The following is a 14,842-nucleotide window of genomic DNA, read 5'->3' on the forward strand; positions in this document are numbered from 1 at the left end:
CTATGTGGGATGTGGTGGTGTCGTTCTGTTCCAGGTTAGTCCTTATGTTTCACTATGTGGGATGTGGTGGTGTAGTACTGTTGCAGGTTAGTCCTTATGTTTCACTATGTGGGATGTGGTGGTGTCGTTCTGTTGCAGGTTAGTCCTTATGTTTCACTATGTGGGATGTGGTGGTGTAGTTCTGTTGCAGGTTAGTCCTTATGTTTCACTATGTGGGATGTGGTGGTGTAGTTGTGTTGCAGGTTAGTCCTTATGTTTCACTATGTGGGATGTGGTGGTGTAGTACTGTTGCAGGTTAGTCCTTATGTTTCACTATGTGGGATGTGGTGGTGTCGTTCTGTTGCAGGTTAGTCCTTATGTTTCACTATGTGGGATGTGGTGGTGTAGTTGTGTTGCAGGTTAGTCCTTATGTTTCACTATGTGGGATGTGGTGGTGTCGTTCTGTTGCAGGTTAGTCCTTATGTTTCACTATGTGGGATGTGGTGGTGTAGTTGTATTGCAGGTTAGTCCTTATGTTTCACTATGTGGGATGTGGTGGTGTAGTTGTGTTGCAGGTTAGTCCTTATGTTTCACTATGTGGGATGTGGTGGTGTCGTTCTGTTGCAGGTTAGTCCTTATGTTTCACTATGTGGGATGTGGTGGTGTAGTTGTATTGCAGGTTAGTCCTTATGTTTCACTATGTGGGATGTGGTGGTGTAGTTGTGTTGCAGGTTAGTCCTTATGTTTCACTATGTGGGATGTGGTGGTGTAGTACTGTTGCAGGTTAGTCCTTATGTTTCACTATGTGGGATGTGGTGGTGTAGTTATATTGCAGGTTAGTCCTTATGTTTCACTATGTGGGATGTGGTGGTGTAGTTGTGTTGCAGGTTAGTCCTTATGTTTCACTATGTGGGATGTGGTGGTGTAGTTGTGTTGCAGGTTAGTCCTTATGTTTCACTATGTGGGATGTGGTGGTGTAGTTGTGTTGCAGGTTAGTCCTTATGTTTCACTATGTGGGATGTGGTGGTGTCGTTCTGTTGCAGGTTAGTCCTTATGTTTCACTATGTGGGATGTGGTGGTGTAGTACTGTTGCAGGTTAGTCCTTATGTTTCACTAGGTGGGATGTGGTGGTGTAGTACTGTTGCAGGTTAGTCCTTATGTTTCACTATGTGGGATGTGGTGGTGTAGTTGTGTTGCAGGTTAGTCCTTATGTGTCACTATGTGGGATGTGGTGGTGTAGTTGTGTTGCAGGTTAGTCCTTATGTTTCACTATGTGGGATGTGGTGGTGTAGTTCTGTTGCAGGTTAGTCCTTATGTTTCACTATGTGGGATGTGGTGGTGGAGTACTGTTGCAGGTTAGTCCTTATGTTTCACTATGTGGGATGTGGTGGTGTAGTTGTGTTGCAGGTTAGTCCTTATGTTTCACTATGTGGGATGTGGTGGTGTAGTTGTGTTGCAGGTTAGTCCTTATGTTTCACTATGTGGGATGTGGTGGTGTAGTTCTGTTGCAGGTTAGTCCTTATGTTTCACTATGTGGGATGTGGTGGTGTAGTACTGTTGCAGGTTAGTCCTTATGTTTCACTATGTGGGATGTGGTGGTGTAGTTGTGTTGCAGGTTAGTCCTTATGTTTCACTATGTGGGATGTGGTGGTGTTGTTCTGTTGCAGGTTAGTCCTTATGTTTCACTTTGTGGGATGTGGTGGTGTAGTTGTGTTGCAGGTTAGTCCTTGTGTTTCACTATGTGGGATGTGGTGGTGTAGTTGTATTGCAGGTTAGTCCTTGTGTTTCACTATGTGGGATGTGGTGGTGTAGTTGTGTTGCAGGTTAGTCCTTATGTTTCACTATGTGGGATGTGGTGGTGTAGTACTGTTGCAGGTTAGTCCTTATGTTTCACTATGTGGGATGTGGTGGTGTGGTTGTGTTGCAGGTTAGTCCTTATGTTTCACTATGTGGGATGTGGTGGTGTAGTACTGTTGCAGGTTAGTCCTTATGTTTCACTATGTGGGATGTGGTGGTGTAGTTGTGTTGCAGGTTAGTCCTTATGTTTCACTATGTGGGATGTGGTGGTGTAGTACTGTTGCAGGTTAGTCCTTATGTTTCACTATGTGGGATGAGGTGGTGTAGTACTGTTGCAGGTTAGTCCTTATGTTTCACTATGTGGGATGTGGTGGTGTAGTACTGTTGCAGGTTAGTCCTTATGTTTCACTATGTGGGATGTGGTGGTGTAGTTGTGTTGCAGGTTAGTCCTTATGTTTCACTATGTGGGATGTGGTGGTGTAGTTGTATTGCAGGTTAGTCCTTATGTTTCACTATGTGGGATGTGGTGGTGTAGTTCTGTTGCAGGTTAGTCCTTATGTTTCACTATGTGGGATGTGATGGTGTAGTACTGTTGCAGGTTAGTCCTTATGTTTCACTATGTGGGATGTGGTGGTGTAGTACTGTTCCAGGTTAGTCCTTATGTTTCACTATGTGGGATGTGGTGGTGTAGTTGTGTTGCAGGTTAGTCCTTATGTTTCACTATGTGGGATGTGGTGGTGTAGTTGTGTTGCAGGTTAGTCCTTATGTTTCACTATGTGGGATGTGGTGGTGTCGTTCTGTTGCAGGTTAGTCCTTATGTTTCACTATGTGGGATGTGGTGGTGTAGTTGTGTTGCAGGTTAGTCCTTATGTTTCACTATGTGGGATGTGGTGGTGTAGTTGTGTTGCAGGTTAGTCCTTATGTTTCACTATGTGGGATGTGGTGGTGTCGTTCTGTTGCAGGTTAGTCCTTATGTTTCACTATGTGGGATGTGGTGGTGTAGTTGTGTTGCAGGTTAGTCCTTATGTTTCACTATGTGGGATGCGGTGGTGTAGTACTGTTGCAGGTTAGTCCTTATGTTTCACTATGTGGGATGTGTTGGTGTAGTTGTGTTGCAGGTTAGTCCTTATGTTTCACTATGTGGGATGTGGTGGTGAAGTTGTGTTGCAGGTTAGTCCTTATGTTTCACTATGTGGGATGTGGTGGTGTAGTACTGTTGCAGGTTAGTCCTTATGTTTCACTACGTGGGATGTGGTGGTGTCGTTCTGTTGCAGGTTAGTCCTTATGTTTCACTATGTGGGATGTGGTGGTGTAGTACTGTTGGAGGTTAGTCCTTATGTTTCACTATGTGGGATGTGGTGGTGTAGTTGTGTTGCAGGTTAGTCCTTATGTTTCACTATGTGGGATGTGGTGGTGTAGTACTGTTGCAGGTTAGTCCTTATGTTTCACTATGTGGGATGTGGTGGTGTGGTTGTGTTGCAGGTTAGTCCTTATGTTTCACTATGTGGGATGTGGTGGTGTAGTTGTGTTGCAGGTCAGTCCTTATGTTTCACTATGTGGGATGTGGTGGTGTAGTACTGTTGCAGGTTAGTCCTTATGTTTCACTATGTGGGATGTGGTGGTGTAGTTGTGTTGCAGGTTAGTCCTTATGTTTCACTATGTGGGATGTGGTGGTGTAGTTGTGTTGCAGGTTAGTCCTTATGTTTCACTATGTGGGATGTGGTGGTGTAGTTGTGTTGCAGGTTAGTCCTTATGTTTCACTATGTGGGATGTGGTGGTGTAGTACTGTTGCAGGTTAGTCCTTATGTTTCACTATGTGGGATGTGGTGGTGTAGTACTGTTGCAGGTTAGTCCTTATGTTTCACTATGTGGGATGTGGTGGTGTAGTTGTGTTGCAGGTTAGTCCTTATGTTTCACTATGTGGGATGTGGTGGTGTAGTTGTATTGCAGGTTAGTCCTTATGTTTCACTATGTGGGATGTGGTGGTGTAGTTCTGTTGCAGGTTAGTCCTTATGTTTCACTATGTGGGATGTGATGGTGTAGTACTGTTGCAGGTTAGTCCTTATGTTTCACTTTGTGGGATGTGGTGGTGTAGTACTGTTCCAGGTTAGTCCTTATGTTTCACTATGTGGGATTTGGTGGTGTAGTTGTGTTGCAGGTTAGTCCTTATGTTTCACTATGTGGGATGTGGTGGTGTCGTTCTGTTGCAGGTTAGTCCTTATGTTTCACTATGTGGGATGTGGTGGTGTAGTACTGTTGCAGGTTAGTCCTTATGTTTCACTATGTGGGATGTGGTGGTGTAGTTATATTGCAGGTTAGTCCTTATGTTTCACTATGTGGGATGTGGTGGTGTAGTACTGTTGCAGGTTAGTCCTTATGTTTCACTATGTGGGATGTGGTGGTGTAGTTCTGTTGCAGGTTAGTCCTTATGTTTCACTATGTGGGATGTGGTGGTGTAGTTGTGTTGCAGGTTAGTCCTTATGTTTCACTATGTGGGATGTGGTGGTGTAGTTCTGTTGCAGGTTAGTCCTTATGTTTCACTATGTGGGATGTGGTGGTGTAGTTGTGTTGCAGGTTATTTTCTGATTCTCTTTCTTTTACTTTTTTGTCTTCATTCATTCAAGACTCATTCACTGTGAAATGCTGTAAAATACTGTGAAATGCTGTAAAATACTGTGAAATGCTGTGAAATGCTGTGAAATGCTGTGAAATGCTGTAAAATGCTGTGAAATACTATGAAATGCTGTGAAATACTATGAAATGCTGTGAAATACTATGAAATGCTGTGAAATGCTGTGGAATGCTGTAAAATACTGTGAAATACTGTGAAATGCCGTGAAATGCTGTAAAATGCTGTGAAATGCTGTAAAATACTGTGAAATGCTGTGAAATACTGTGAAATGCTGTGAAATGCTGTGAAATGCTGTAAAATACTGTGAAATGCTGTAAAATGCTGTGAAATGCTGTAAAATACTCTAAAATACTGTGAAATGCTGTAAAATGCTGTAAAATACTGTGAAATGCTGTAAAATGCTGTAAAATACTGTGAAATGCTGTGAAATGCTGTAAAATGCTGTAAAATACTGTGAAATGCTGTAAAATACTGTGAAATGCTGTCAAATGCTGTAAAATACTGTGAAATGCTGTAAAATGCTGTGAAATACTGTGAAATGCTGTGAAATACTGTGAAATGCTCTAAAATACTGTGAAATGCTGTAAAATGCTGTGAAATGCTGTAAAATGCTCTAAAATACTGTGAAATGCTGTAAAATGCTGTGAAATACTGTGAAATGCTCTAAAATACTGTGAAATGCTGTAAAATGCCGTGAAATGCTGTAAAATGCTGTAGAATACTGTGAAATGCTGTGAGGGGAAAAATGCTATTGTTTTGTGTACTGATAAATCCATTTTCCTATTAAAAGGTCTGTAAATAAATCAGCATTTTCTTCTTATTATAAAAAGTATTGAAATGATTCCCTTCTCCCTCTCTCTCTCTCTGTTCTCTCTCTCCCTCCCTCTCTCTCTCCCTCTGTCTCTCTCCTCTCTCTTTCTCTCTCTCTCTCCATCTCCCTCTCTCTGTGTAGAGTTGTTGGAACTGCGGGCGGAAGGCGAGCGAGACCTGCAGCGGCTGTAACACGGCGCGCTACTGCGGCTCCTTCTGCCAGCACAAAGACTGGGAGAAACACCACCACGTGTGTGGACAGACTCTCCAGGCCTCCCAGGCTACTCAGCAGCCGCAGGGTACAGAGACCTCCACTACACCCTCTAGTAGAGCAGGCAGCCCAGCCGGAACCCCGTCTGCCACCACACCCCGCTCCGCCACTCCAGGAACCCCCTCTACGCTGGAAACCACGCCGCACTAAACCGGGAGCCACCCGGGGAGCCATCGGAGACTCCCAGTAGCCCAACATGACTGACTCACTTCATGCTAAATGCTAACGCGCTAACGCTACTTCTGTTGAAGTAGTGGAGGTTCCACACAGGAGGTTTATACATGTAGATCAGTCACATTGACTTGTCATGATTAACTATGAACACAAATATATTATTATTATTATTATTATTACTACTATTGCTGTTATCATCCGTTGTCGTCTACGTTTGTTGGTGTTGATGATTGTTGACGTTGTCATTGTTGCTTCTCTTACATTGTTTCCTGTAAATATGAATCATAGAAAACAGACTCCAGCGATGACAGTCCAGACAAATATATACGGACCTTTGTGTTCAGTCCCGCTTCCTAAATGAGTTGTTGTTTACCTGGGATGTAATATGAAACTAGCTGACCTCAGACACCAAACAACCAATGAGTTGTTGTTTACCTGGGATGTAATATGAAACTAGCTGACCTCAGACACCAAACAACCAATGAGTTGTTGTTTACCTGGGATGTAATATGAAACTAGCTGACCTCAGACACCAAACAACCAATGGAATATTACTGCAACACAAACACTGTGGGAAGAGCAGACGCCAACTCTCTTATTATGGGAAGACCACAAATACAAAGAACAGACAGACAGACAGACAGACAGACAGACAGACAGACAGACAGACAGGTGGATAGTACCCATGGGTTACAGACAGAGGGACTGTAGCTGCCAGCAGCAAGGTGCAGATGTGGAACAGACTGTAAAGGAACCACAGCTGTTCCTCTTGACTAGTAATAATATCCAGGTCAGTGGACTGACAAAGATGTCTCCCTCCCTGAGGGATGGAAGAGCAAGGAACCATACAAATTACCAACCCTGGATACCAAGATAGAACTAATACCTGACTGCAGTACATGGAAAGAAGGACTCTGTCTGAATGTATGTTACACCTGCACTGACTATCTCTCTGTTCCAAACCAGGAAGTGAACAGAATGTGAGGTCATTAACCTGCGCCAGAGAGACTGTCAGCTCCTCACTATGACAACCACCGGGAAACAAAGAGCTGAAGAGATTACCTATGAATCAGTGAGAGAAAACAGAAGGACACCCTGAACCCAACTCTACTCTCTCTCTGTCCTGCCCATCTCCTCCATCTCCTCTGAACCCAACTCTACTCTCTCTCTGTCCTGCCCATCTCCCCCATCTCCTCTGAACCCAACTCTACTCTCTCTCTGTCCTGCCCATCTCCTCTGAACCCAACTCTACTCTCTCTCTGTCCTGCCCATCTCCTCCATCTCCTCTAAACCCAACTCTACTCTCTCTCTGTCCTGCCCATCTCCTCCATCTCCTCTGAACCCAACTCTACTCTCTCTCTGTCCTGCCCATCTCCTCCATCTCCTCTGAACCCAACTCTACTCTCTCTCTGTCCTGCCCATCTCCTCCATCTCCTCTGAACCCAACTCTACTCTCTCTCTGTCCTGCCCATCTCCTCCATCTCCTCTGAACCCAACTCTACTCTCTCTCTGTCCTGCCCATCTCCTCCATCTCCTCTGAACCCAACTCTACTCTCTCTCTGTCCTGCCCATCTCCTCTAAACCCAACTCTACTCTCTCTCTCTGTCCTGCCCATCTCCTCCATCTCCTCTAAACCCAACTCTACTCTCTCTCTCTGTCCTGCCCATCTCCTCCATCTCCTCTAAACCCAACTCTACTCTCTCTCTGTCCTGCCCATCTCCTCCATCTCCTCTGAACCCAACTCTACTCTCTCTCTGTCCTGCCCATCTCCTCCATCTCCTCTGAACCCAACTCTACTCTCTCTCTGTCCTGCCCATCTCCTCCATCTCCTCTGAACCCAACTCTACTCTCTCTCTGTCCTGCCCATCTCCTCTAAACCCAACTCTACTCTCTCTCTGTCCTGCCCATCTCCTCCATCTCCTCTGAACCCAACTCTACTCTCTCTCTGTCCTGCCCATCTCCTACATCTCCTCTGAACCCAACTCTACTCTCTCTCTGTCCTGCCCATCTCCTCTGAACCCAACTCTACTCTCTCTCTGTCCTGCCCATCTCCCCCATCTCCTCTGAACCCAACTCTACTCTCTCTCTGTCCTGCCCATCTCCTCCATCTCCTCTGAACCCAACTCTACTCTCTCCCTGTCCTGCCCATCTCCTCCATCTCCTCTAAACCCAACTCTATCTCTCTCTCTGTCTGTCCTGCCCATCTCCTCCATCTCCTCTAAACCCAACTCTACTCTCTCTCTGTCCTGCCCATCTCCTCCATCTCCTCTAAACCCAACTCTACTCTCTCTCTGTCCTGCCCATCTCCTCCATCTCCTCTGAACCCAACTCTACTCTCTCTCTGTCCTGCCCATCTCCTCCATCTCCTCTGAACCCAACTCTACTCTCTCTCTGTCCTGCCCATCTCCTCCATCTCCTCTGAACCCAACTCTACTCTCTCTCTGTCCTGCCCATCTCCTCCATCTCCTCTAAACCCAACTCTACTCTCTCTCTGTCCTGCCCATCTCCTCCATCTCCTCTGAACCCAACTCTACTCTCTCTCTGTCCTGCCCATCTCCTCCATCTCCTCTGAACCCAACTCTACTCTCTCTCTGTCCTGCCCATCTCCTCCATCTCCTCTGAACCCAACTCTACTCTCTCTCTGTCCTGCCCATCTCCTCCATCTCCTCTAAACCCAACTCTACTCTCTCTCTGTCCTGCCCATCTCCTCCATCTCCTCTAAACCCAACTCTCTACTCTCTCTCTGTCCTGCCCATCTCCTCCATCTCCTCTGAACCCAACTCTACTCTCTCTCTGTCCTGCCCATCTCCTCCATCTCCTCTGAACCCAACTCTACTCTCTCTCTGTCCTGCCCATCTCCTCCATCTCCTCTGAACCCAACTCTACTCTCTCTCTGTCCTGCCCATCTCCTCCATCTCCTCTAAACCCAACTCTACTCTCTCTCTGTCCTGCCCATCTCCTCCATCTCCTCTGAACCCAACTCTACTCTCTCTCTGTCCTGCCCATCTCCTCTGAACCCACTCTCATGGTGTTTTACACTTCTGTCCTGTAACGTCTCCAATGTTTATTGAATGTGTTGGACAGTTGTGACGATGTATATTACTTTAACCAACCACAACTTCAGTCCCCTCCCACCGCCCCCCTCCTCTTTCTAGCAAAAGGAGAGAGAAAGCATCCTGTTTCTGAGCTGTTTCCTGTGTGTATGTGTCAGTGGTAGTTACCTCGTAGTACTTTTAAAGAAGGACGTTTGTCCGAGAAGAAAAGACACAAGCTATCTCTCCTCAGAGCTGCTACTCTGCTACTCTACGACTGGTTCAGATCTCTTCTGAGAACTAGCATGTTTCACGGAATGCTAACCTAAATGTTTTGTACCAGGGACATCGATGTATTTGCACTGTCACAAAGGTTATTTCAGCATGCTTCTTTAGGCAAAACGTTTTTACAATGTAGAGCCATAATTGCTAGGTTTTTTGTACAGTGTTGAACTGTGTTTTCTTGTTCTTTTGTGTAAAGCAGAACATCTAGCTAACACAAACCCTGTTATTGTTAATACCGTTTTATGATGGACCAGAGTAGCTACAGAAAGACACATTACTGGACGACATTGCTTAAGCATTTGTTGTTATTTTTGTTTATGCTTTTTACAACAAAAAAAAGAAAATGAAAAAAAAAATGAACACAATGAAACTAACTTTCCAAATGCAGATGTATAGATATGAGCTTTAACACAGCATAGCTCCAGGTAACAGTATTATCACAAAAGATGTGCAGAGCCTTCAGGCAGTATTCGTACCTCTTGACTTATTCCACATTTTCTTATGTACAGCCTAAACTCAATCATCAATCTACACACTATACCCCATAATGACATCACAGTACCCCGTAATGCATCGCAGTACCCCGTAATGACATCACAGTACCCCGTAATGACATCACTGCACCCAATAATGACATCACTGTGCCCAATAATGACATCACAGTACCCAATAATGACATCACAGTACCCCGTAATGACATCACAGTACCCAATAATGACATCACAGTACCCAATAATGACATCACAGTACCCAATAATGACATCACAGTACCCTGTAATGACATCACAGTACCCCGTAATGACATCACAGAACCCCATAATGACAAAGTGAAAACGAAATGTTTGCTAACTTATTGAAAATGAAATACAAAAAAATATCTAATTCACACCCCTGAGTGTTAGAATCACTTTTGGCTGTGATTACAGCTGTGAGTCTTTCTGGGTAAGTCTCTAAGAGCTTTGCACACCTGGATTGCACATTATTCTTTAAAGAATTCTTCAAGCTCGGTCAAGTTGTTTGTTGATCATTGCTAGACAGCCATTTTATAGTCTTGCTGTAGATTTTCAAGACCATTTAAGTCAAAACTGTAACCAGGCCACTCAGGAACATTCCATGTCATCTTGGTGAACAACTCCGGTGTAGATGTGGCCTTGTGTTGTAGATTGTTGTCCTGCTGAAAGGTGAATTTGTCTCCCAGTGTCTGTTGGAAAGCAGACTAAACCAGGTTTTCCTCTAGGATTTTGCCTGTGCTTAGCTCTGTTTTGTTTATTTTAATCCTATAGAAAACTCTCTAGTCCTTGCCGATGACAAGCATACCCATAACATGATGCAGCCACCACCATGCTTGAACGGTACTCAGTGATGTGTTGTGTTGGATTTGCCCCAAACATGATGCTCTATTCAGGACATAAAGTACATTTCTTTGACACATTTTTTTCCAGTTTTACTTTAGTGCCTTATTGCAAACAGGATGCATGTTTTAGAATATTTTAATTTATTGTAGCAACTGCAATATTGTTGATCCACCCTAAGTTTTCTCCTATCACAGCCATTAAACTCTGTAACCATTTTAAAGTCACCATTGGCCTCATAGTAAAATCCCTGAGCTGTTTCCTTCCTCTCCGGCAACTAAGTTGCGAAGGACACCTGCATCTTTGTAGTGACTGGGTGTATTGATACACCATCCAACGTGTAATTAATAACTTCACTTAAAGGGATTTTTAACGTCTGCTTTTTATTAGGTGCCCCTCTTTGCAAGGCTTTGGAAAACCTCTCTGGTCTTTGTGGGTGACCTCTCTGGTCTTTGTGGATGGAAAACCTCTCTGGTCTTTGTGGATGGAAAACCTCTCTGGTCTTTGTGGTTGGAAAACCTCTCTGGTCTTTGTGGTTGGAAAACCTCTCTGGTCTTTGTGGATGGAAAACCTCTCTGGTCTTTGTGGTTGGAAAACCTCTCTGGTCTTTGTGGATGGAAAACCTCTCTGGTCTTTGTGGTTGGAAAACCTCTCTGGTCTTTGTGGATGGAAAACCTCTCTGGTCTTTGTGGTTGGAAAACCTCTCTGGTCTTTGTGGATGGAAAACCTCTGGTCTTTGTGGATGGAAAACCTCTCTGGTCTTTGTGGATGGAAAACCTCTGGTCTTTGTGGATGGAAAACCTCTCTGGTCTTTGTGGATGGAAAACCTCTGGTCTGGTCTTTGGATGGAAAAACCTCTCTGGTCTTTGTGGATGGAAAACCTCTCTGGTCTTTGTGGATGGAAAACCTCTCTGGTCTTTGTGGGTGGAAAACCTCTCTGGTCTTTGTGGATGGAAAACCTCTCTGGTCTTTGTGGATGGAAAACCTCTCTGGTCTTTGTGGATGGAAAACCTCTCTGGTCTTTGTGGATGGAAAACCTCTCTGGTCTTTGTGGATGGAAAACCTCTCTGGTCTTTGTGGATGGAAAACCTCTCTGGTCTTTTGGATGGAAAACCTCTGGTCTGGTCTTTGTGGATGGAAAACCTCTCTGGTCTTTGTGGATGGAAAACCTCTCTGGTCTTTTGGATGGAAAACCTCTCTGGTCTTTGTGGATGGAAAACCTCCTGGTCTTTGTGGATGGAAAACCTCTCTGGTCTTTGTGGATGGAAAACCTCTCTGGTCTTTGTGGATGGAAAACCTCTCTGGTCTTTGTGGATGGAAAACCTCTCTGGTCTTTGTGGATGGAAAACCTCTCTGGTCTTTGTGGATGGAAAACCTCTCTGGTCTTTGTGGATGGAAAACCTCTCTGGTCTTTGTGGATGGAAAACCTCCTGGTCTTTGTGGATGGAAAACCTCTCTGGTCTTTGTGGGATGGAAAACCTCTCTGGTCTTTTGGATGGAAAACCTCTCTGGTCTTTGTGGATGGAAAACCTCTCTGGTCTTTGTGGATGGAAAACCTCTCTGGTCTTTGTGGATGGAAAACCTCTCTGGTCTTTGTGGATGGAAAACCTCTCTGGTCTTTGTGGATGGAAAACCTCTCTCTGGTCTTTGTGGATGGAAAACCTCTCTGGTGGAAAACCTCTCTGGTCTTTGTGGTTGGAAAACCTCTCTGGTCTTTGTGGGATGGAAAACCTCTCTGGTCTTTGTGGATGGAAAACCTCTCTGGTCTTTGTGGATGGAAAACTCTCTGGTCTTTGTGGTTGGAAAACCTCTCTGGTCTTTGTGGATGGAAAACCTCTCTGGTCTTTGTGGATGGAAAACCTCTCTGGTCTTTGTGGATGGAAAACCTCTCTGGTCTTTGTGGATGGAAAACCTCTGGTCTGGTCTTTGTGGTTGGAAAACCTCTCTGGTCTTTGTGGATGGAAAACCTCTCTGGTCTTTGTGGATGGAAAACCTCTCTGGTCTTTGTGGATGGAAAACCTCTCTGGTCTTTGTGGATGGAAAACCTCTCTGGTCTTTGTGGTTGGAAAACCTCTCTGGTCTTTGTGGATGGAAAACTCTCTGGTCTTTGTGGTTGGAAAACCTCTCTGGTCTTTGTGGATGGAAAACCTCTCTGGTCTTTGTGGATGGAAAACCTCTCTGGTCTTTGTGGTTGGAAAACCTCTCTGGTCTTTGTGGATGGAAAACCTCTCTGGTCTTTGTGGTTGGAAAACCTCTCTGGTCTTTGTGGTTGGAAAACCTCTCTGGTCTTTGTGGTTGGAAAACCTCTCCGGTCTTTGTGGGTGGAAAACCTCTCTGGTCTTTCTGGTTGGAAAACCTCTCTGGTCTTTGTGGATGGAAAAACCTCCCTGGTCTCTATGGATGGAAAACCTCCCTGGTCTTTGTGGTTGAATCTGTCTTTGAAATGCACTGCTCGACTGAGGGACCTTGCAGATAGATAATTGTATGTGTGGGGTACAGAGATGATGAAGGCATACAACTTAGTATGTGACTTGGTAAGCTCATTTTTACTCCTGAGTGTATTTAGGGTTGCCATAACAACGGGGTTGAAGACTTATTGACTCAAGACATTTCAGCTTTTCATGTTTTATTAATTTGTAAAAATGTCTGAAAGCACTTTGGTATTATGGGGTATTGTGTGTAGGCCATTGACAATGTAATCCATTTCTCATCCCACCTTGTATCATAACATGATCTGGGAAAAGTCAATAATCCACAAAGACTTTGTACATCAAAACACAGGAGACAGCCAAAGACAGACCTCTCTGGTCTTTGTGCATGGAACCCTACTACTGGTCTTTGTGGTAGTGCACCTCTCTGGTCTATATTAGGGAATCTGGTCTTTCTATGGGCTCCTGGTCTAAAGTGGTGGAAAACCTATATTGTGGGAAAACCTCTCTGGTCTTTGTAGGGCCTCTGTGGTCTTTGTAAAAAAGTGGTCTTTTATGGGAATCTGGTCTTTCTATGGGCCCTGGTCTTTGTAGTGAAACTGGTCTTTATATGGAATAGGTCTTTCTATAGGGCCCTGTCTAAAATGGTCTTTGTGGTTGGAATATTATTTACTTTTCTGGTCTTTGTTGCACACCTCTCTGGTCTTTGTGGATGGAAAATCTCTCTGGTCTGTACATGCCCATCTGATCATTTATCACTCCAGTGTTAATCTGTCAAAATTGTATTATTCGCCTACCTCCTCATGCCTTTTGCACACATTGTATATAGATTGGAAAACCTCCCATTTTTTCTACTGTGTTATTGACTTGCTAATTGTTTACTCTTTGTGTAACTCTGTCTGTCTGTTCACACTGTCTTTGTTTATCTTGGCCAGGTCTTTGTGGTTGCAAATGAGAACTTGTTCTCAAAGCCTACCTGGTTAAATAAAGTCTTTGTGAAATAAACCTCTTTTTTTTAAAAATCTCTGGTTCTATAGGGCCCTGTCTAAAGTAGTGCACTATATTAGGGAATAGGGTGGAAAACCTCTATAGGGCCCTGTCTAAAATAGTGGTCTTTGATATATAGGGAATAGGGTTCTATGGGGCTCTGAATAGGGTTCTATAGGGTTCTATAGGGCCCTGTCTAAAGTAGTGCACTTTATAGGGAATAGGGTTCTATAGTAGTGCACTTTATAGGGAATAGGGTTCTATAGGGCTCTGGTCTATTGTAGTCAAACTATATAGGGAATAGACTCTGGTCTAAAGAAGTGCACTATATAGGGAATAGGACTCTGGTCTAAAGTAGTGCACTATATAGGGAATAGGGTTCTATAGGGCTCTGGTCTAAAGTAGTGCACTATATAGGAATAGGGTAAGCTCTATAGGGCTCTGGTCTATATTAGTGCACTATATAGGGAATAGGCTTCAAGACATAGGGTCCTGGTCTAAAGTAGTGCACCATATAGGGAATAGGACCCTGGTCTAAAGAAGTGTACTATATAGGGAATAGGGCTCTGGTCTAAAGTAGTGCACTATATAGGGAATAGGGTTCTGTAGGGCTCTGGTCTAAAGAAGTGCACGATATAGGTAATAGGGCTCTGGTCTAAAGTAGTGCACTATACAGGGAATAGGGTTCTATAGGGCTCTGGTCTAAAGTAGTGCACTATATAGGAATAGGGCTCTGGTCTATAGTAGTGTACTATATAGGGAATAGGGTTCTATAGGGCTCTGGTCTAAAGAAGTGCACTATATAGGTAATAGGGCTCTGGTCTAAAGTAGTGCACTATATATAGGGAATAGGACTCTGGTCTATAGTAGTACCACTATATAGGGAATAGGGCTCTGGTCTATAGTAGTACCACTATATAGGAATAGGGCTCTGGTCTATAGTAGTACCACTATATAGGGAATAGGGCTCTGGTCTAAAGTAGTACCACTATATAGGGAATAGGGCTCTGGTCTAAAGTAGTGCACTATATAGGGAATAGGGCTCTGGTCTAAAGTAGTGCACTATATAGGGAATAGGGTTCTGGTCTAAAGTA

The 14,842-nt window shown here is 44.2% G+C and overlaps 1 protein-coding gene and 1 long non-coding RNA gene across 16 annotated transcripts in view; one reads left to right on the forward strand and one right to left on the reverse strand.

Annotated features, from left to right (window-relative positions):
- Nucleotides 1–7,835, forward strand: part of LOC127910045 (protein CBFA2T1-like) — a 132,844-nt gene extending 125,009 nt beyond the window's left edge. For all 4 annotated transcript variants that reach the window (XM_052472932.1, XM_052472929.1, XM_052472930.1 and 1 more), the window contains exon 10: nt 5,361–7,835. In XM_052472932.1, coding sequence (XP_052328892.1) covers nt 5,361–5,639 — 279 coding nt within the window. In that variant the 3' untranslated portion in view covers nt 5,640–7,835. The remainder of the gene's footprint in view (nt 1–5,360) is intronic.
- Nucleotides 7,836–7,860: 25 nt separating this feature from the next.
- LOC127910047 (uncharacterized) lies at nt 7,861–13,126 on the reverse strand. 12 transcript variants are annotated; one of them, XR_008073741.1, is made up of 5 exons: nt 12,689–13,126; nt 12,011–12,036; nt 11,240–11,265; nt 8,703–10,981; nt 7,861–8,654 (listed from the first exon to the last, which is right to left on the reverse strand). It is a non-coding gene; the product is annotated as an uncharacterized LOC127910047 (long non-coding RNA). The 12 variants fall into 12 exon arrangements; XR_008073739.1 differs by having other exon boundaries at nt 8,703–11,033; XR_008073740.1 differs by having other exon boundaries at nt 8,703–10,929; nt 11,188–11,265.
- Between the last annotated feature and the right edge of the window lie 1,716 nt (nt 13,127–14,842).

This window comes from Oncorhynchus keta, chromosome 20 (genome assembly GCF_023373465.1).
Source record: "Oncorhynchus keta strain PuntledgeMale-10-30-2019 chromosome 20, Oket_V2, whole genome shotgun sequence".
Lineage (NCBI taxonomy): Eukaryota > Metazoa > Chordata > Actinopteri > Salmoniformes > Salmonidae > Oncorhynchus > Oncorhynchus keta.